General features: G+C 45.3%; 1 protein-coding gene across 1 annotated transcript in view; it reads right to left on the bottom strand.

Annotated features, from left to right (window-relative positions):
- Nucleotides 1–23,657, bottom strand: part of LOC121569930 (cadherin-7-like) — a 143,339-nt gene that overhangs the window by 61,378 nt on the left and 58,304 nt on the right. The window contains exons 3-4 of the mRNA XM_041881275.1: nucleotides 22,791–23,085; nucleotides 4,129–4,248 (exon numbers count right to left, since the gene is read on the bottom strand). Coding sequence (XP_041737209.1) covers nucleotides 4,129–4,248; nucleotides 22,791–23,085 — 415 coding nt within the window. The remainder of the gene's footprint in view (nucleotides 1–4,128; nucleotides 4,249–22,790; nucleotides 23,086–23,657) is intronic.

The raw sequence follows: 23,657 nt of genomic DNA, 5'->3' as shown, positions 1-23,657 counted from the left end.
ACACTTTCTGGTGGTTCTCATATAAACACTTCAAAAGTGTTAAATTGAAAACCCACAGTGTTCAATTTACCAATCAAATTTTGCTGTGCAGGGGTGAGATAAAGGATTTTTGCCAAGGGTATCTCTTTCTGAGTATAATGCCAAAGATAGAGCCAGGTTGTATTGTACATTACCTGGCAGAATGGTGGGAGGCCAGATTTATATCTACCCTGAGCTGTAATGTCCTCCAGTCACTGGAGTGGATAGTACAACAATCTCCCTGAGGTGATGCACAATTCTGTGTGTGTGTGTGCGTGTGTGCGTGTGCATGTGTGGGTGTCATGATTCGAACAGATTAGAGAACACCCACAGTAGAAAGCTCCCAAAAGGCCATGCCAATATCTTAATCAGAACAGGATTACCGGGTTTCGGAACCATCTCTCAGGCTCGGTATCTGGTATCTTAGCCCTGACATACAATGAACTGAAAGAACAGGTGGGGAGCAGCTAGACTGGCCTTGGCCTTTTCCTTTATTTGAGCATTTTACATTTAATGAAATGATCTCCTTCCTCATGACCGGAGGAGCTGAAAAAGATGATGGTGAAGCTCTAAACGCTGTCATCGCAGAAGTAGCGCCTACCTCAAATTGAAATGCACGCAGGCCCATCTTAAATATCCCCTTTAAACATCATTAATCCTCGCGCAAACTCCTGGTCTTTCTGCTCTATCCCGTAGTTAGGACACGGAGGTCTGAGGCAAGCAGACATGGCTGGCATCGCTGATGTGCTTGAGTGCCCATCTCTGCCTCTAAGGTGTATGAAACTATGTGAGTGTGTGTGTATGTGTGTGTGTGTGTGTGTGTGTGTGCGCGTGTCGGTGTGTGCGTACTTGCATACTTACTTTGTGTGTGTGTGTTTTGCAGGGAGGAGTGCGTTATTAATCCCTGTTAGTCATGGTCCATTTCTACTAATGCCATTCAAAAATGCCTAATGAGTATCATAACAAACAGTAGACAGACTAGACACTCATTCATAGCTACATTTATTCATTGAGTCTTTCATCAGTTAACACTCATAAACACACACACACACACACACACACACACACAGACACACAGTCCTTAACGCATTGCAGCACACCACATTTAGATTTTCACCTTCAAACTCAAGTGTGCTATTTCCTGAGCTACATTACAAAAGTGAGGTTTAATAGGCCACCCTCACCCACAGCAACGTATGTATTTTGCCCATATTATGCATTACATTTACAGCTTGGAAGTTATTGGAGCTATTCAGGATTAACCACTTTTTTCCCAAGGGCACCTTGAGGATTCAATTTGGGATTAAGACACCCAGTAAAGGGACTTGCTGGACCAAAGTGAGCCAGGATGAAAACCTTCCAAGTCCAGGTCACACGTGACGTTGTCCACCTCCCTGCCCACTACTCCTCAACCACTTAATCGCTGATGGTGCAGTGTTCCTGTGTAGCTAGAGTTTAAGGAGTGCCTTTCAGCTCAAGCACTTTGTCAAAGTCACCCTTTCGCTAAGGCGCAGCCTTTTTCAACAAATGAGCCTAATTAGTAGCTTACAGAGACATAGAAACAGCGTTCCCCTTTGGCCTTTTCGTCACAGGTAGCTGCATTTAAATGGATTCATATTCTTGTCAAACTAGGAATTTGTCCTGTTATTCCATATGGCCTTTCTTAACCTGGCAAGTAAACCCATGTTCTTGTTTCCTGCGCCAGACACAATTTGTTTGATTCAGTTTTGCCATATGTATTCATCCATGTTCTGTCTGCAAATGTAATACAAATTCTGTTCAAATATGCAAAGTTAAGGTGTCCCTCAAAAGACATTTGTGATATCACTACACTGATTGCAAGAGACTGCACCGCCAAGCAATACAGAATGTACAATTTCAAAACTTCTTACATTTACTGATAACAGTATTGACCAGCCTGGTAAACAACTTGGTTTATGAATAGTTCCAAGAAAGAGAAGGCTCCTGTGGAGTTCTCTCACAGAAAACTTCACCACAGAAACATGCAAAAACAGCAAAAACATTCAACATAGTCCGTCTGGCATACAAGTGGGCCTTCGCGCTTCAGCAAACAAAGGAAAGGAGTGGTGCTCAACAACAACGACAAAAACTCTGAGGAAAACCTGTTCTCATCCAATGGATTAACAATGGATTAACGTGAGCCAAAATAAATAATTATCTACTTTTTTCGTTGAGTACTCCAACTCCTTTCTGCCTTGAATTAGTCATTTTGGAAGTTTTTCTCAGTAAGACCTTCTCATAGTCCATCTGGCTTTCCAGGAAGTTAAAGAGCACCATTGGACCTCCTGAATAGTACTTTTTCTTCAATTACTGTACACTATGTAGCCACTTCAGTAATCACAACCTCTTTAAAACAATATGAAAGATCAGATTTAAAGATTTAAAGAGCCTACTTAGCTAATGAAACATGCATTATAGTTTGCTGCTGTTAGCATGTGAGTCTTTATAAAATAACTATGCAGATGGAGTAATGGGCAGACATGCTGCTTAAACATCACTCAAGCAAATGTTGGCTCTCGCTCTGATTAGTATTGATGTCACGAATTCTCACTTGAGACTTAATGCTGAGCTGAAGTGGTTTCGTTAACTTTGTTAAAGATCATTGTGAGGATGCATTCAAGTAGTCAAATCTCTATCAATCTTGTTCCCCACACAGGCTAATGTGCCAGGCTTCACAGCATGGCTTGACTTGACAATGCTGCCAATGTATGCTAGTTTGCAAGCACTTCCTGAAACGCATATCGTTTTGAATCAGGGGACTGGCTGGATGCTACTTGCCCACCCAGTGTCATGGACTCTGTTATTCTAGACATATAAGTACATTTCATCCAAAGTACACACTTAGAATTAGTTGTGACTTGAGGAACCCTGGAGATCCTCAAGAAACCCCTGGAGTTCCTCAAGGAACCATTGCTAGTCAATGGTTCATATTTGCACCTTTGGTTAGTTGAGGGGTTCTTGGAGGAACCTTTAATGGTTTAATGTATTAACAGGTTCCTGGAGGAAGCCTGGAGTGGAGACATGGCTTAGTAGGGGCGTGGCTTTAAGAAATATTTTTGTGGGGGCTACCTGTTAGAGTAAATGTCATTCCGGTTCATCTGTTCTGTTGTATTGTCATTACATGTTAATGTTGAACACAGGTGTATGAGTTCCTCAAGAGCCTATGCAAATCCCAAAGTGGCAATAATTACCACTTTATTACTATATGTAGTCAGCAATGTTAATAGTATTGATATTATATTAGAATATGCATAAATATTCAAGTAAAATTTAAATTTGCAGTGTACAAATGTAACATGATGAACAGGATTGACATTTACACTAATGGGTTGCCAAAAACAACTATCTGAAAGCCATGCCTCCAATCTGATAGGCTGCCACCTCTACAATATGTAATTAAAAAGGTTCCGGTTTGAACCTTTACACAGGGGTTCCTCAAGGAACCTTTTTAAACTGGAAAGGTTCTGCCGGTGTGGTAACCCAAAAGGCACCTTTAGTTCTAAGAGTGTAGAGGGAAAAGTTTCCATTGACTTTAATAAGTCAGTGAGTTTACTCATAGATAGACTTATAAAACCTCAGCATGTAAGCAGATATCCCCTGGATGTGTTACTGGGAGAAAAATATGGTGATAAGCCAAACATGATGGAACTACCCACAATTGTCTGTTTTCTTCCCAGTGATTTGCATGAGGCCAGCGTTCCCCACAGCGGGGCAGTGGCTAATGAGCAAGAACAACCACCTCACATCCCAGCATTGTTGTGCAGCTCCTTTGCTTTATATTTGTTGAATGCTCAAAAAACGATTATTGTGTTTAGAGAAAATGTATGATAGCATACTGATTTCTTTGTCTACAATTGCACCGAAATATGAAGAGTTGGTTGGCTAGTTTAGATCATGCTGTATCTGTTACAATGTGAACTGACTTTGGCAAAGCATGGAAACCGCTACAATATTTCCATGTGATTAGAGCAGTTTGACGCTTTCTTGAACAAATACCTTCAACAATTCAATTAATAGCATTTAGTGATACAGTATGTCTGGGGGGCAGACTGCATGGCCAATTCTTATTCCCAACAGTCAGCAGCCTACCTGTTTTCGGGTCGACTGAGAAGTAAGGCTGTCCGCTGATGATGCTGTAGACCACCCTGGCACTGTTCCCGTATGTGGGGTCATCTGCATCTGTGGCCGCCACTTGGACCACCGTTGTTCCTGTACAGATAGCATCCAATTAGTTATTAAGACAACATCAGCCATCTGTAGAGACGCAGCTCTCACCTCAACAGCATGTGTGACGGCATTTATACAAGCTTACAAATGTCAATGTTATATATTCAGTATAAATCACACATTCTATATGGGCCACAATCAGTAATGTACTGTAGTGCAGGGTAAACACACTACTTAATACTACTTCCCTGGTGTACAATAACATTTTAAACACCGGTGTGTCAGTCTAAGTAACATAATAAAAAAATCCCCATCAAAATCTGTCAGTTTAAGCTAGAGATATCTATTTTTTTGCATTGGCTGTGTCTCAATCCACTGCATACACCTATGGCAGCCTTCCACATCTGCTGTGGAAGGTGGCCAAGCTACAGCGGTGTTTGTCAGACCATGGGACATCCTGAAAATCGGTCTTCTCACAAAAATGTCTGTAGCGTCCGAACGGTTTGGCCCACTCTATGAAAAAATGAGACTCTCACGAACACGATGGTGTTCTCCATTTTGCTCTATGACCCCCACAAGTGTCACCTGACTCCTCTGAAGGTAACCAGTACAGGTTTAAAAAGCGTATGGAAGTATGGAAGTAGTTTTGTGCCTACCCTAAAAAAAGGTTTTAAATATGTGTAAAAATATATATATATATATATATAAAGTACCAGTGAAAGTTTGGACACACCTACTCATTCAAGGGTTTTTCTTTATTTTTACTATTTTCGACATTGTAGAATAATAGTGAAGACATCAAAACTATGAAATAACACAAATGGAATCATGTAGTAACCAAAAAAGTGTTAAACAAATCCAAATATATTGAGATTCTTCAAATAGCCTCCCTTTGCCTTTATGACAGCTGTGCACACTCTTGGCATTCTCTCAACCAGCTTCACCTGGAATGCTTTTCCAACAGTCTTGAAGGAGTTCCCACATATGCTGAGCACTTGTTGGCTGCTTTTCCTTCACTCTGCCGTCCGACTCATCCCAAACCATCTCAATTGGTTTGAGGTCAGGGGATTGTGGAGGACAGGTCACCTGATGCAGCACTCTATCACCCTCCTTCTTGTTAAAATAGCCCTTACACAGCCTGGAGGTGTGTTGGGTCATTGTCCTGTTGAAAAACAAATGATAGTCCCACTAAGCCCAAACCAGATGGATGGCGTATCGCTGCAGAATGCTGTGGTAGCCATGCTGGTTAAGTGTGCCTTGAATTTTAAATAAATCACAGACAGTATCACCAGAAAAGCACCCCCACACCATAACACCTCCTCCTTCATGCTTTACGGTGGGAGCTACACATGCAGAGATCATCCGTTCACCCACACCGCGTCTCACAAAGACGGTTGGAACCTACATTCTCCAATTTGGACTCCAGACCAAAGGACAAACTTCCACCGGTCTAATGTCTATTATTCGTGTTTCTTGGCCCAAGCAGGTCTCTTCTTATTATTGGTGTCCTTTAGTAGTGGTTTCTTTGCATTAATTGTCATGAGCACTCTCTCTCCCTGGTAGCAACATTAATTGCATTCAATTATCTTCCACTCTGCTCACCTCCCTCTCTCTACTCAGCCTAACTAGCTCCACCTGCCCTGCTCTGCTCTTGTTACCTGGCCAGCTGCACTGCATTTCCCACTCACCATCCTCACCTTGCCTCACTCTGTTCTAATTACTCTGCCAGCTGAACTGCATTTCCCCACTACCTCTCCCAGTATATCAAGCCCTGGTTTTCAGCCAAGCCCTGTCAGATCGTCTTCAAACCCGGACCAGTAACCTGCCTGTCTGCGCTCTGACTCCTGTTTGTGATACCGATCCTTTCTTGACTGCCTCCTTGTTCTACTGCCCCGTCTATCCCAACCTGCCTTCTGGACCTTGACTACTCTCCGATCTTTCAGCCCCTCCGGTCTCCGACCACCAGATGAGCGTGCCCAGACGTTTCACCACCCTCAGCCCGATACGCCGCTCCATCACTGGGGAACACACACACTAAGCACTTGGACTGGACACCCCCGGACAGTTAGTGACCCCCCGAGCACAGGTACCCACAGGAGGACCCTGAAAGACCCCTGACACCCCTGGGACTCCTCTTCCCGCCTGTAACCTTGAATAAAGAACTCTGAATTTGAACTTGCGCTCTTGGGTCCTCTTCTGTTCGTGACAGAACGATCTGACCATCATGGACCCAGCGCACTCCCTGACCACGATGGAGGAAGAGCCAGAGAGGACTGCCCTACAGCGACTGGAACGCTCTGAGGGAGACATAAATCGGATGGCTGGCGACATCGCTTCCCTTCTCCAGCTATTCAACCAGCAGCAACAACAGTTCCAACTGCAGCAACAACAGCTAGCCCAAGCCCTGCAACTACTCTCAAGCCCGGCTACTCCACCTGCACCCCCCTGGTCCTTTTGTTCCTGTACCACCGATACTCCTTCATCCCTCCGCTGGAGGTCCCAATGCTGCAGGCCCGGCAGTGCTGCCACCAGATCCCCACGCTCCTGAACCAAGGATTGGGAACCCGGAACGTTTTGATGGCAACCAGAAGCAAGTAAGACCATTCTTGAGCAGCTGCCGAATCCAGTTTGCACTACAGCCCAGGACTTTCTCAACAGAGGGAGCCAAGGTGGGGTATGTCATCACACATCTCACCGGTCGAGCTCGGTTGTGGGGAACGGCGGAATTCGACCGGCAAACCCCAGCCTGTGCCTCCTTCAGTGCCTTTGAGGAGGAGATGTTAAAGGTCTTTGACCTAGGCTCGCCAACAGCCGAAGCGTCACAAGCTCTGCTCACCATCCGTCAGGGCAATCGGACAGTGGCAGACTTCTCCATTGACTTTCGTACCCTGGCCAGTCAAAGCTCGTTTAACCCAGAGGCACTGGTGCAAGCCTTCCTCCATAGCCTGGCGGACTATATCAGGGCGAGCTTGTTTCCCATGACCCGCCCTCAACGCTTGATGCCGCCATTGACCTTGCCGTTCGCATTGACCGCCGTATACAGACCCGGAGGAGGGAGAAGGGCCGTCTCAGTCAACCTGCCATCCGTACTCGGGTCGATACCGCTTCTGTCCAGCCCCTGCCTGTCAAGTCCCATAGCCAACTCAATCAGCCTGAGCCCATGGAGATTGGCCGTGCCTCTCTGACTCCCGAGGAGCGTCGGGCGCCGTCTAAGCTCCAACCTTTGCCTCTACTGTGGTGGCGAGAATCACCGTGTCGCTACTTGTCCGGCAAAAGCCGCAGCTCACCAGGTGTAGGGGAGATCCGGGTGAGCTCAACAAGCCTTCAGTCTCCCTCCATCCGAAAGACCCTGCTTCATCTCCGCCTTCAGCTTTCTGACAAGACTCATACATTGGCCGCCCTTGTGGATTCCGGAGCGAAGCAAACATCATGGACCCTGAGCTTGCACAGCAACTGGGCGTGAACCATCATCAACTGACACAACCCATTCCTGCACGAGCCCTGGATGGGCATCATCTTGGCACTGTCACTCATATCTCCGCCCCTGTGACAATCCTGCTGTCAGGAAACCACCAGGAGTCCATCCAGTTTCACCTCCTACACTCACCTGGCCAACCACTCATTCTTGGATACCCGTGGCTCCGTCAGCACAACCCCCACATCGACTGGGAGACAGGAACAGTCCGTGAGTGGGGAAGGAGTTGTCACCAGACCTGTTTAAGGGGGCCACCCTGCCCGTTCACCGGGGAAGGATCTAGCGCTACCTCCGACATATCCAATGTTCCGGCCTGTTACCACAGCCTGAAAGAGGTGTTCAACAAATCCAAGGCGACATCTCTACCCCCACACAGACCCTATGACTGCGCGATTGATCTCCTGCCTGGCACAGCACCTCCCAAGGGTCGTCTGTATTCACTGTCAGCCCCGGAAAGAAAGGCCATGGAGGACTACATTAATGACTCTCTTGCCTCCGGGATAATTAGACCGTCGTCTTCCCCCGCAGGAGCGGGATTCTTCTTTGTCGGCAAGAAGGACGGTTCTCTTCGTCCATGCATAGATTACCGGGGTCTGAACGACATCACGGTTAAGAATCGCTACCCACTGCCCTTACTTTCGTCTGCCTTCGAACTGCTGCAGGGAGCCACTGTATTCACTAAGCTGGACCTTCGCAATGCCTACCATCTGGTGCGGATGAGGGAGGGAGACGAATGGAAGACAGCGTTCAACACACCAACCGGCCACTATGAATATCTCGTCATGCCCTTCGGCCTCACCAATGCCCCAGCAGTTTTTCAAGCCCTAGTGAATGATATCCTCAGGGACATGCTAAATACGTTCGTATTTGTGTACCTTGACGATATTTTAATATTCTCAAAGACTCTGTCAGAACACACGCACCACGTCCGGTTGGTCCTGCGCCGCCTGCTGGAGAACTCTCTTTTCGTGAAGGCAGAGAAGTGCGAGTTCCATGCCAAGACCGTTTCATTCCTGGGGTATGTGGTGACCGAGGGCAGCATTCAGATGGATCTCACGAAGGTGTCGGCTGTCACTTCCTGGCCAGTTCCTGAGTCTCGGAAGAAGTTGCAACAGTTCCTGGGCTTTGCCAACTTTTATAGGAGATTCATCAGAAACTATAGCACAGTGGCTGCACCCCTCACGGCGCTAACCAGCACTAAACAACCGTACCAATGGACATCAGCTGCTGATAAGGCCTTCAATATCCTCAAGACATGTTTCACTTCTGCTCCCATCCTCCAGATGCCAGATGCAGCAAGGCAGTTTGTGGTGGAGGTAGATGCTTCGGACGTGGGAGTGGGTGCAGTGCTTTCTCAAAGAGCAGCTGAGGATGGCAAGATGCACCCCTGTGCCTTCTACTCCCGTCGGCTAACCCCTGCCGAATGCAACTACGACATTGGGAACCGCGAGCTGTTGGCTGTCAAGCTCGCCCTTGAAGAATGGCGGCACTGGTTAGAGGGGGTCAAAGGAACCATTCGTAGTGTGGACAGACCACAAGAACCTGGAGTATATCCAAACAGCCAGGAGGCTGAACTCCCGTCAACAGCGGTGGTCTCTGTTCTTTACGCGCTTCAATTTCACGCTCTCCTACCGCCCGGGATCTCGCAACATCAAACCTGATGCTCTTTCCCGGATGTTTCAGAAGGACGAGACCACCGCCATGACAGCTCCCATTCTTCCCAGCCACTTGGTCGTAGCGGCCCTCACCTGGGAGATCGAGAAGCAGGTCATGGAGGCTCTTCGGGACCAGCCAGGTCCAAGCACCAGCGCCCCCAACCGTCTGTTTGTTCCAGCAAATCTCAGGTCACCTGTGATTCAGTGGGGGCACGAATCCCGTCTGGCCTGTCATCCCGGCATCACTCGCACCCTTCATCTGGTCCGCCAGCGGTTCTGGTGGCGGGGGATGAGACGGGATGTCCGAGAATTCATCCGAGCTTGTCCCACTTGTAACCGAAACAAGACTCCCAACCAGCCTCCTGCTGGGTTGCTGCAACCCCTACTCATACCCAAGAGGCCCTGGTCCCACGTTTCACTGGACTTTGTTACGGGCCTTCCGCCCTCTGACGGACACACAGTCATCCTTACCATTGTTGACCGCTTTAGTAAGATGACCCACTTCGTGCCCCTTCCCAAACTACCCTCTGCTAAAGAGACCTCCCAGGTGGTCCTGGAACATGTGTTTCGTATCCATGGCCTACCCCAGGATATAGTGTCAGACCGGGGCCCGCAATTCTCAGCAACCTTTTGGAAGGAGTTCTGTCATCTCCTTGGGGCCACCGCCAGCCTATCGTCTGGATTCCACCCGCAGTCAAACGGCCAGACTGAACGCATGAACCAGGAGCTGGAGAAGGCACTGAGGTGTGTGGCTTCCCAAAATCCCCGGGCCTGGGCTCAACACCTGCTCTGGGTGGAATATGCCCATAATTCACTCACCAGTTCCTCCACCGGGCTCTCCCCCCTTTCAGTGTGTCTACGGGTATCAACCTCCACTGTTTGCCAGCCAGGAGGCGGATGCCACCTGTCCGTCTGCTCTTGCGTATGCCCGCCGCTGCCGCCGCACTTGGGCCCAGGCTCGCACTGTGCTCCTGAAGTCTGGAACCAGCTACGCCGTCGGTGCCAACCGACGGAGGACCCCTAGCACCTACTTACCGGGTTGGTCAGAAGGTCTGGCTGTCTGCCCGGGATCTGCCGCTGCGGGTTGTATCACGAAAGCTGGCCCCTCGCTTCATTGGTCCTTTTCCTGTGCAGAAAGTCATCAGTCCAACGGCGGTCCGACTTCAGTTGCCCGCTTCCATGCGGGTCCACCCCACCTTTCACGTCTCCAAGGTCAAGCCGGTCCATGAAAGTCCCCTGGTCCCTGCAGCTCCGGCGCCACCTCCTCCGCGCCTCGTAGATGGCGGTCCTGTCTTCACCGTCCGGCGGCTGCTCCGCTCTAGGCGAAGGGGTAGGGGTCTCCAGTACCTCGTTGATTGGGAGGGATATGGTCCAGAGGAGAGGACCTGGATCCCGGCCAGGAGGATAGTGGACCGGACCCTTATCACTGACTTCCACCGACTACATCCTGATCAGCCTGCAATCCGTAGGGGCCGTCCAAGAGGGGTTCCTAGCCGTCCGGCCCGCCCTGCTCCTGTCTCAGTGCCTGTCCTGTCTCCCGACCGTGACCCTCCAGCTCCTTCTGAGGATGAGGAGATTCACTCGGACCGCTCGGGAGGAGTTCTGACCCGCCGCCTGCTCCCCTCCACCCTCCCGGCATGATGTTGTTCTTGGGACTTCTGGGGCCGTCCCTTGAGAGGGGGTCCTGTCATGAGCACTCTCTCTCCCTGGTAGCAACATTAATTGCATTCAATTATCTTCCACTCTGCTCACCTCCCTCTCTCTACTCAGCCTAACTAGCTCCACCTGCCCTGCTCTGCTCTTGTTACCTGGCCAGCTGCACTGCATTTCCCACTCACCATCCTCACCTTGCCTCACTCTGTTCTAATTACTCTGCCAGCTGAACTGCATTTCCCCACTACCTCTCCCAGTATATCAAGCCCTGGTTTTCAGCCAAGCCCTGTCAGATCGTCTTCAAACCCGGACCAGTAACCTGCCTGTCTGCGCTCTGACTCCTGTTTGTGATACCGATCCTTTCTTGACTGCCTCCTTGTTCTACTGCCCCGTCTATCCCAACCTGCCTTCTGGACCTCGACTACTCTCCGATCTTCAGCCCCTCCGGTCTCCGACCACCAGATGAGCGTGCCCAGACGTTTCACCACCCTCAGCCCGATACGCCGCTCCATCACTGGGGAACACACACACTAAGCACTTGGACTGGACACCCCCGGACAGTTGGTGACCCCCGGAGCACAGGTACCCACAGGAGGACCCTGAAAGACCCCTGACACCCCTGGGACTCCTCTTCCCGCCTGTAACCTTGAATAAAGAACTCTGAATTTGAACTTGCGCTCTTGGGTCCTCTTCTGTTCGTGACATTAATTCGACCATGAAGGCCTGATTCACACAGTCCCCTCTGAACAGTTGATGTTGAGATGTGTCTATGACTTGAACTCTGTGAAGCATTTATTTGGGCTGCATTCTGAGGCTGGTAACTCTAATGAACTTATCCTCTGCAGCAGATGTAACTCTGTCTTCCAGTAATGATGGACTGTTGTTTATCTTTGCTTATTTGAGCTGTTCTTGCCATAATATTTTACATTTTAGTCATTTAGCAGACGCTCTTATCCAGAGCGACTTACAGTTAGTGATTAAATCTTTTTTTTTTATACTGGCCCCCCGTGGGAATCGAACCCACAACCCTGGCGTTGCAAACGCCATGCTCTATCAACTGAGCTACATCCCTGCCGGCCATTCCCTCCCCTACCCTGGACGACGCTGGGCCAATTGTGCACCGCCCATGAGTCTCCCGGTCGCGGCCTGCTGCGACAGAGCCTGGATTCGAACCAGGATCTCTAGTGGCACAGTTAGCACTGCGATGCAGTGCCTTAGACCACTGCGCCACTCAGGAGTACAATATGGACTTGGGCTTTTACCAAATAGGGCTATCTTCTGTATACCACCCCTACCTTGTCACAACACAACTGATTGGCTCAAACGCATTAAGAAGGAAAGAAATTCCACAAATTAACTTTTAAGAAGGCACACCTGATAATTGAAATGAATTCCAAGTGACTACCTCATGAAGCTGGTTGAGAGAATGCCAAGAGTGTGCAAAGCTGTCATCAAGGCAAGGCAAAGGGTGGCTATTTGAAGAATCTCAAATATAAAATATATTTGTTTAACACTTTTAACACTGGTTACTACATGATTTCATATGTGTTTTTTCATAGTTTTGATGTCTTCACTATTATTCTACAATGTAAAAAATAGTAAAAATAAAGAAAACCCTTGAATAAGTAGGTGTGTCCAAACTTTTGACTGGTAGTGTGTATACTTAATGAGCTTTCTTATATCTCCTAGATATAGGAAAGACACTTCAAACCTTATTCCTTATTATTAATTTTTTGACTGTCTTTTTTGTCTTTTTTGTCATTGATGAATGTGTTATTTAATGCATTTCTATGGTCTATAGTAGTAAAGGTCAATTGTTTTATATATATTTATATATATATATATCTAAAGGGGTCCTAAAATCCAAAATGAAATAGCTAAATTCTCCATGGTATGACCTTCTTAAAAAAATTCCATGTGTCAGTTTAGAAGACACAGACACTGCTGCACAATGAACACTCTCACCTATGAATACCATACACTGTTACCATTCTACATCATATTATGATTGCTACTTGTTATCAGGTTAGTTTATTATAATTAAGGTGCAACTTTGGTCTGTAGAAACCTGTGTAAGGTATTGGTTAAAAACGGCATAGCTATTACCGTGAATGAAAACACATGGCCATTACTGAGAATGTACTGTGATGACTATGAATAATGCTAGGTTTGAATATAGAGTGGGGAAAAAAAGTATTTAGTCAGCCACCAATTGTGCAAGTTCTCCCACTTAAAAAGTTGAGAGAGGCCTGTAATTTTCATCATAGGTTCACGTCAACTATGACAGGCAAAATGAGAAAAAAAAATCCTGAAAATCACATTGTAGGATTTTTTATGAATTTATTTGCAAATTATGGTGGAAAATAAGTATTTGGTCAATAACAAAAGTTTCTCAATACTTTGTTATATACCCTTTGTTGGCAATGACACAGGTTAAACGTTTTCTGTAAGTCTTCACAAGGTTTTCACACACTGTTGCTGGTATTTTGGCCCATTCCTCCATGCAGATCTCCTCTAGAGCAGTGATGTTTTGGGGCTGTCGCTGGGCAACATGGACTTTCAACTCCCTCCAAAGATTTTCTATGGGGTTGAGATCTGGAGACTGGCTAGGCCACTCCAGGACCTTGAAATGCTTCTTACGAAGCCACTCCTTCGTTGCCCGGGCGGTGTGTTTGGGATCATTGTCATGCTGAAAGACCCAGCCACGTTTCATCTTCAATGCCCTTGCTGATGGAAGGAGGTTTTCACTCAAAATCTCACGAAACATGGCCCCATTCATTCTTTCCTTTACACGGATCAGTCGTCCTGGTCCCTTTGCAGAAAAACAGCCCCAAAGCATGATGTTTCCACCCCCATGCTTCACAGTAGGTATGGTGTTCTTTGGATGCAACTCAGCATTCTTTGTCCTCCAAACACGACGAGTTGAGTTTTTACCAAAAAGTTCTATTTTGGTTTCATCTGACCATATGACATTCTCCCAGTCCTCTTCTGGATCATCCAAATGCACTCTAGCAAACTTCAGACAGGCCTGGACATGTACTGGCTTAAGCAGGGGGACACGTCTTGCACTGCAGGATTTGAGTCCCTGGCGGCGTAGTGTGTTACTGATGGTAGGCTTTGTTACTTTGGTCCCAGCTCTCTGCAGGTCATTCACTAGGTCCCCCCGTGTGGTTCTTGGATTTTTGCTCACCGTTCTTGTGATCATTTTGACCCCACGGGGTGAGATCTTGCGTGGAGCCCCAGATCGAGGGAGATTATCAGTGGTCTTGTATGTCTTCCATTTCCTAATAATTGCTCCCACAGTTGATTTCTTCAAACCAAGCTGCTTACCTATTGCAGATTCAGTCTTCCCAGCCTGGTGCAGGTCTACAATTTTGTTTCTGGTGTCCTTTGACAGCTCTTTGGTCTTGGCCATAGTGGAGTTTGGAGTGTGACTGTTTGAGGTTGTGGACAGGTGTCTTTTATACTGATAACAAGTTGAAACAGGTGCCATTAATACAGGTAATGAGTGGAGGACAGAGGAGCCTCTTAAAGAAGAAGTTACAGGTCTGTGAGAGCCAGAAATCTTGCTTGTTTGTAGGTGACCAAATACTTATTTTCCACCATAAATTAGAAATAAATTAATAAAAAATCCTACAATGTGATTTTCAGGATTTTTTTTCCTCAATTTGTCTGTCATAGTTGACGTGTACCTATGATGAAAATTACAGGCCTCTCTCATCTTTTTAAGTGGGAGAACTTGCACAATTGGTGGCTGACTAAATACTTTTTTTCCCCATTGTATGTAGGGGCCTACTCTAGTTTGGAAATATGTGTAGGGGCCCCAATAGTTTGGAAACTTGCAACAGAGGTTGAAAAATGAATAGCCGTTCTTAGAACTAACACAATTCATTTGATTTTAAAGTGATTGTTAATGACACTGTTAGCATGTTGATATTCCATATTTCCTAATGCAGTTAGCCTCTACACAGCTGGACCTTAGCCATCTCTGAGGATGTCGGGAGATGACGTGGAAACTAGCCACTAGGGCCAACAGTGAGTGCTGTTACCTTTAAGTAGGTTTCAGTTTAGCTAGGGCGTGGTGGATGGGGGTGGGCGTGGTGGATGGGGGTGGCTGTGGGGGATGGGAGTGGGCGTGGTGGATGGGAGTAGGCATGATGGATGGGGGTGGGCGTAAGCATCTGCCTCTGGTGGTTAAGGTTGCATGTTTGAATCCAGTGATAGAAAGTCATTTTGAGATTTTTGTTTTAAGGATCAGACCCTTTTTTTCAATTTCCGCCTAAAATGACCCAAATCTAACTGGCTGTAGCTCAGGAACTTAAGCAAGGATATGCATATTCTTGATATCATTTGAAAGGAAACACTTTGTGGAAATGTGAAATGAATGTAGGAGAATATAACACATTCAAGCTGGTAAAAGATAATACAAACAAAAAAACATGTGTTTTCTATTATTTATTTTTTGCATCATCTTTGAAATGCAAGAGAAAGGCCAGACAGTGATGTAGGATTCTAGATGTAATTTGTCCACCAGATGGCAGCAGTGTGTATGCAAAGTTTCAGACTGATCCAGTGAAGAATTATATCACTACACAATATTTTGTTTCAAGTCTGCCAGGATTTTTCCCAAATGTGCTCAATTGGTTTTCAAGTACATAACTATAGAGAACATACGAAAATGCTATGGTAATACATAATTAAGTTTGCACACTTCCAGGAATGTCATAAATGATGGATCATTAGCTTGCCTACAGAAAATACACTAACCTTCACACATCTAGATGGCCAGGGTGTGGAGTCAGAGGTCAAACTGTAGAACCCAGTTCCTACATTTGAATATAAAAATTGATTCTTCAAACAAAACTACACTACATTTTATCACTGGGATCCTAAGGATGACAAATCACAGCAAGATTACTGAATGTAAGTACATTATTTACCTTCAGAGGTGAATGTACCAAACCAGTTGCCGTAATAAAAGTGTTTTGTTGTTGTGTACTATCCTCAAACAATAGCATAGTATTTTTTTAGCTATAATAGCTACTGTAAATTGGACACTGCAGTTAGATTAACAATAATTTAAGCTTTCTGCCCATATAAGACATGTCTATGTCCCGGAAAGTTGGCTGTTGTTTACAACACCATTGTAGTCACATATCGCATGTTGAGCATCAACCGTCCCTTATAAGGGACACCGATCCCGTAGAGGTTCTAAGCCTATCCCAAACCTCAACCATTCGGAGTTACATTTTCATTTACGGAGTTAATGCAGCATCTTCCTCTGGTGGTAAAGGTTGCATGTTTGAATCCAGTGATAGAAAGTCGTTTTTGAGATTTTTGTTTTAAGCCTATCCCAAACCTTAACCATTCGGAGTTAATGCAGCATCTGCCTCTGGTGGTTAAGGTTGCATGTTTGAATCTAGTGATAGAAAGTTGTTTTTGAGATTTTTGTTTTATGCCTATCCCAATTAACCATTCAGAGTTAATTGCCTAACCTTAAGATTTCGGGGGTTAATGCCTAAACTGACGTTTTGGAACAACATTTGGAACAACTTTGAAATTTGATGTTTGAGAAAAATGGATTAAGATCTAAATCTGACGTGACAATGTGAGAGCTTGTTGGAAGGAGTGCTTTGGTCAAGGGACCAGAGTTTCAAAGCATAAAGGTCCAGTAATCATCGCTAATTAGACCATTTACCTCTATTGTTCTGTTGTGAACTATGGTCAGGCCCCTGATGGAGACCAGCGTTTTATCTGTAACATACAGAACCAAGTGTACTGAGCCAGTAATCTACCATGCAAAACAACTGGACCTCAATGGAGAGCTACTAGGAGAGCCACTGCCATTCTAGGGTGAATTTATCACAAAAACTAATACACACTGAAATGAATGTTATATTTTCTGGGATGTTAAATTGTATTTTTTGTGTGAGGATGAACGTCCATCAAGGAAAGTAAGTCTCAGACTTTGCGTCATTGGTGATCTTGAAGCTGAGGCCCATTTCTGACTTGACAAACATTACATTAATCAACCGTTGACGTAGGAGACGTAACCTTGGAATAAAAACCATTGTTTCCCATAAGTGTTCCCTTTGCCGTTGAGCATGGTCAGATGAATAGGCTGTTTTATTTGACATTTTAGTCATTTAGCAGACACTCTTATCCAGAGCGACTTACAGTTAATGCATACATTATTTATTTTTTCATACCCCCTGTGGGAATCTAACCCACAACCCTGGCGTTGCAAACGCCATGCTCTATCAACTGAGCTACATCCCTGCCGGCCATTCCCTCCCCTACCCTGGAAGACGCTGGGCCAATTGCGCGCCGCCCCATGGGTCTCCCGGTCGCGGCCGGCTACAACAGAGCCTGGATTCGAACCAGGATCTCTAGTGGCACAGCTAGCACTGCGATGCAGTGCCTTAAACCACTGCGCCACTCGGGAGACACATTTTATGTATGTATATTTCACTTTAATAGCAATGCATCTCTGGCGGTGTCTTAGGCCCATACTGTAGCACATAAAGGAAAGTGCCTGTCTTACAAAGTAGGTTATATTTTATTTTGCAGCAAACACCGTTATAAAAAGCCCACTTTCGTGCATGGGCCATATTTTACGTACTCTTACAGAATGACGTGATCATGGAAATGGAAGATTAGACCGCACAATTTCCAGTCATAAACCAGAATTAACAGGCGCTGGTCCTGAATTTGAGCAATATAATAGAAAATGGCTCGGTGGACATTGAGATGTTATAATCAAGCTAGTTCTATGTGGACCCCCAAGATTATATCATCAACTCTTAGTCGTGGCAGGTTATATTACAACATAAAAAAAACAAGGTCAATCAATGCCACTACGTTAGAGTGCTGTGCTATGGTATTCACAATTCTTATCACTACACAGTTGCAGTTACAGTTGCAGTAAGCTAAAACTGATTTAGGTTATCCCTCAATAATGGTTCTGATGTGTAAAATGGTTCTCTCAGATTTCTATTTTGTGTTTTCTGTGGTATCTGTAGTGATACCCAGGCTAGAGGAAATTGGTAGCGAAACACTGTAATATTTATAGCAGTCAAGGTCACGAATAAGAATAGCCAGCCTTCAAGAGTGGTTGTCCAAAACGGATAAACATCCTCACATCAGAATATATTACACGGTTCCTCTCGATGCAGCTGTCTTCTGCCTGTCTGTGTCACTTCACTATTTGTCTGTCTTCATTTGTGTGATTGATCAATTTCTCATATTTTCATTTATTTCCAGTGAATCCGGACAAAACAGGGGTTCCTAATCAAGTCTGCATCTCGGGGTGAGCGATTGTCATCTGACAGTAATGAAAATAAATGTAGCAGCATGTCTAATTTGAATGGGCGACAGGTATTCATCAAAGCTTTACAGACACAAGACTGGATCCAACTGCCACCATGAATACTCATCTCCAAGTAAACATGATCCAAGTTCCAAATGTTCAAACTATAAGCTATATGTGTTGCATTGTTATGGCTTGCAACTTTTTATACTTAGTTGAACAAAATGTGTATGAGACAGAAGATAAGTATTTACTTCTCTTCTACTTAACGTAACATATACTAAAGAATTACCATTAGAGTACACTTTCACCAGCAAAGCTTAAACATTTCAAAAGGTAGGCGTACTGTATGTTAGTGCAACATGCTGACAAAGGTAACATAAGCTGCAAAGTATGAGAGTGGTGAGAAACGTTTATAGCAACTCTGTTAATCTCTAATACAAAATGGATTTGAGTGTGGGTATGACTGATGATTAGATATTACAAAAGCAATATTCAAAACCTGCAGTTTGAGCTCACCAACTTTGCATCGCCTTGATGAGTATTCAACATTGGTGCCCATGATTAAGTTGATTATATTCATGCACGTTCACACCTGCTCCCCTCCGCTTGAGATAAGCTGGGATTGTTCCTCGGAGACTAGTTCAACTTTATTTGTAATTGGCATGTGACAATGAATGACAAAATTCTAATAAAGACAAACCCATAATTGCCCTGCTGTGCCCAGGATGTGCCTATAGGTAGGTGCCAATGCTCTGAACCATACAATCTCACTGAGACACACTGGTACTGTAATCAATGTGCTCTATAATTCCAGCTTACTTTTCCTTTGGCTTTCCCCAAATCTCAAATCACAGGGAAATAATCATTTCAAATAAAATTTCTTACGAGTTTACAGTGGGGAAAAAAAGTATTTAGTCAGCCACCAATTGTGCAAGATCTCCCACTTAAAAAGATGAGAGAGGCCTGTAATTTTCATCATAGGTACACGTCAACTATGACAGAAAAATGGAGGAAAAAAAATCCGGAAAATCACATTGTAGGATTTTTTATGAATTTATTTGCAAATTATGGTGGAAAATAAGTATTTGGTCAATTACAAACAAGCAAGATTTCTGGCTCTCACAGACCTGTAACTTCTTCTTTAAGAGGCTCCTCTGTCCTCCACTCATTACCTGTATTAATGGCACCTGTTTGAACTTGTTATCAGTATAAAAGACACCTGTCCACAACCTCAAACAGTCACACTCCAAACTCCACTATGGCCAAGACCAAAGAGCTGTCAAAGGACACCAGAAACAAAATTGTAGACCTGCACCAGGCTGGGAAGACTGAATCTGCAATAGGTAAGCAGCTTGGTTTGAAGAAATCAAAAGTGGGAGCAATTATTAGGAAATGGAAGACATACAAGACCACTGATAATCTCCCTCGATCTGGGGCTCCACGCAAGATCTCACCCCGTGGGGTCAAAATGATCACAAGATGGGTGAGCAAAAATCCCAGAACCACACGAGGGGACCTAGTGAATGACCTGCAGAGAGCTGGGACCAAAGTAACAAAGCCTACCATCAGTAACACACTACGCCGCCAGGGACTCAAATCCTGCAGTGCCAGACGTGTCCCCCTGCTTAAGCCAGTACATGTCCAGGCCCGTCTGAAGTTTGCTAGAGTGCATTTGGATGATCCAGAAGAGGATTGGGAGAATGTCATATGGTCAGATGAAACCAAAATATAACTTTTTGGTAAAAACTCAACTCGTCGTGTTTGGAGGAAAAATAATGCTAAGTTGCATCCAAAGAACACCATACCTACTGTGAAGCATGGGGGTGGAAACATCATGCTTTGGGGCTGTTTTTCTGCAAAGGGACCAGGACGACTGATCCGTGTAAAGGAAAGAATGAATGGGGCCATGTATCGTGAGATTTTGAGTGAAAACCTCCTTCCATCAGCAAGGGCATTGAAGATGAAACGTGGCTGGGTCTTTCAGCATGACAATGATCCCAAACACACCGCCCGGGCAACGAAGGAGTGGCTTCGTAAGAAGCATTTCAAGGTCCTGGAGTGGCCTAGCCAGTCTCCAGATCTCAACCCCATAGAAAATCTTTGGAGGGAGTTGAAAGTCCGTGTTGCCCAGCGACAGCCCCAAAACATCCCTGCTCTAGAGGAGATCTGCATGGAGGAATGGGCCAAAATACCAGCAACAGTGTGTGAAAACCTTGTGAAGACTTACAGAAAACGTTTGACCTGTGTCATTGCCAACAAAGGGTATATAACAAATGATTCAGAAACTTTTGTTATTGACCAAATACTTATTTTCCACCATAATTTGGAAATAAATTCATTAAATATCCTACAATGTGATTTTCTGGATTTTCTTTCTCATTTTGTCTGTCATAGTTGACGTGTACCTATGATGAATATTACAGGCCTCTCTCATCTTTTTAAGTGGGAGAACTTGCACAATTGGTGGCTGACTAAATACTTTTTTCCCCCACTGTATATCCATGTCACCTGAAACCAGAGTACCTCTTTCCTTTTCTCTTCCGTAATTAACTGACTATTCCATCCTTGATCTTGGGAGCTCATGAATTAGACATGAACAATGACAGGTGGATAAAGGGGTGGTGGGTGGTACATTTCAACGAGGCAGTGGCCTTGGTCTGACATTACATTCCCTAAGCCCTCCATCAGCTCCCGGGGAACGTCTGTCTGACGTGTAGACCTGAGACCTGTGCCTCGGCTGCTCAGAGGTTGACACATCCAAATGTCTTCAAGCCCCTCTTGTCTTTTATTTGACATCCCGAGGTGTGATTAAGACAAAGTCTTCCTAGATCCTAGGGCCATAAGGTCTACCATGTGTACGGGACTAGCAACCACCGTCTAATTGCTTGAATTAATTAAATTCATGATTTCCTCTAAATTGAACCCATTCATTACAGGCAGCCAGTCTACGTCCATTAATGATTTAAACACATCTATAAAGGTGTTATGGAGGACAAGAGGTGCCTGGCCCGCTCCTGTACTGTAAATTGCCCTGAACAGATATTTACAAAGAGCGGGATGTATTATTCACATGCTGTTCTAACAACTTCAGATGAAGACCTTGGCGATGTAAATAAGCCAGAGAGTGTGACCCGGCGTATTGGTGTTCATGGTGTTTGTGAACTCGGAGCGCTTCCTTTACTGCAGATGATGTGCTCAGTTGCTCTATCTCTCTTATCTCCCATTGGACACGAGACACCAAGCCCTTGTAGTGGAATCCTCTAGTTCCTCAAGCTAGAGCCCTGTACTGTACCCCCCGTTGACTCTGGGCTGCCTAATCCTTATAAGATCTCAGTGCCGATTATGAATGTTATGAGCAAAGCACTGCATTGGCCTGGAAAATACTCCTATCACTGCCAGTTAACGCTTAGCATAGGCTCCATTTTGACTTTACTTCACAGCAAACAGTCTCTCCATGTATCCACTTGTTTGCATCTTTGCCTATCAGCCTGAGGAAGATAAAACACATAGATGCAATGTTCTGCTGTCTCTGGGTCTACATGATAAGAATATTGAGGCTGGTGTGTTTGTCCTGTCATATCACTTAACCCTGAAGATTGGGAGACATTGTCTGCCGCTTGGCGTGTGGAGCCTCTTATTCCTCTCCCTGGCAGATTGTCATATGAATTTTAAATGGAGGCTTAATCCACATTTCCCATTCCAACAGGATTGGCTCACAGTGTCCCCAGGCACTGTGCGGTAAGCTTTTGTTTCCGTGGCGAAGCACCTCGTGAGGTGCTCCATTACATGTCCTGTTGGATTTGAATAATCTGTCATCTCTGAACTCGGTAGATTCATTGCTCAACATTGGGGTTTCGGGTCTGTTTGTATAAGGAGATATTTCATTGCTTTCATCGTTCAAACTAAGCAATTATCTTTTTGGGGGGGCTCATGAGGTTGTTCACTATTTTAGGGATAAAACCGCATCTAAACAATGTACACTGTGGAACAATGGGAACCACTTAAAGGAACTAACCAGTTGTAGTAATTACTTTGTAGAGGGTCAGATTAGATTTTGGAGCTTTTAAAACCACAGTGTTTTGAAACCGCAACAGTTAATGAAAACACTAGAGAGAAAACCTCTGTGTGTGGAAAAGGACCCTCTTCAGTTGTGGCTATGACAATCATGCACAGCCTGACAGACAAATGAATGCCGCAGATTCAGTTTCATGTTTATAACAAAGCGTAGGCTATGTTCATTAATATCGGAAGCGAGAGAGATGAGAGACAGATAAATGTAGGATATTGTAGATTGTGGTGGGTGGATGCAGAGAGAGAGAGAGAGAGAGAGAGAGAGAGAGAGAGAGAGAGAGAGAGTGAGAGACTACAGGCAGACATCAAAATCAAATCAAAAATCTAATCAAATGTTATTATACAGACAGACAGACAGCGACGAAGACAGAGGACTGGGGACGAACAAACAGAGAGAGAGGCAGAGAAAGAGGCTTACCCAGTGCTGACATCTCTGGTACCCCGGCCATGTAGGGTCCGTCCAGGAACTTGGGCTCGTTGTCGTTGATGTCCTGGACCTTGACAACAAACTCTGACCTGGGCTCCACAGGGACGTTGGTGAGCCGGTCCACGGCCTGTGCCTGCAGGGTGTAATAGGCCTGCTCCTCCCGGTCCAGACGCTTAGTGGCGTGGATGTCCCCCGTGTTCTCGTCGATGGTGAAGATGGAGGTGGAGCCCTCCCCGGAGAGCACGTACTTCACTTTGCCGTCCCCTTTGTCAACGTCCGAGTGGAGCTGTAATTGGAGACCAGAGATAATGTCAGTCAGTGGAAGGGAGATGTTCAAAAGGATTGGTGATTTATAAAAACAAATCCAATGACATACCATTATGATCGATCCATTATGTATATCTGTATCATTTTAAAATAGGTTCAAGGGTTTTCCTGGGCAGAAACATGGTGCTGAATATTTTTACAAATAACAAGTGAACAAAGTGCACATAAATGCATTCTAATAAGCAGTCTGGTGGGAATATGGAGAGTGTTGCATAGTGTTAACACAATTCTGTAGGATATGAAGCCCAGAGCTGCCCAGGGATTACAGTGTGGTTACATTTGAAACAGGGTTATTTCCCAACCACTTCACTTTTAGAAAACAACAACAACAACTTCATTTGACCAGGACCCATAGGGCTTTGGTCAAAAGTAGTGGAAAATGTAGGGAATAGGGTGCCATTTGGAATGCAACAAAGGTTTTACAGATGCATGTTGTATCCCAGCAGGTGTCTGGCAGTATCATTTTTGTTTCCAAGTCAATAGGTGTATCAAATGATTGCCTGGCTATCGCTGCGGGCTTAATGTATGTTT

The sequence above is a fragment of the Coregonus clupeaformis genome, chromosome 7 (genome assembly GCF_020615455.1).
Source record: "Coregonus clupeaformis isolate EN_2021a chromosome 7, ASM2061545v1, whole genome shotgun sequence".
In the NCBI taxonomy this organism is placed as follows: domain Eukaryota; kingdom Metazoa; phylum Chordata; class Actinopteri; order Salmoniformes; family Salmonidae; genus Coregonus; species Coregonus clupeaformis.
Note: the sequence above shows the minus strand (reverse complement) of the source record. Positions and strands in the feature narration are given on the sequence as shown.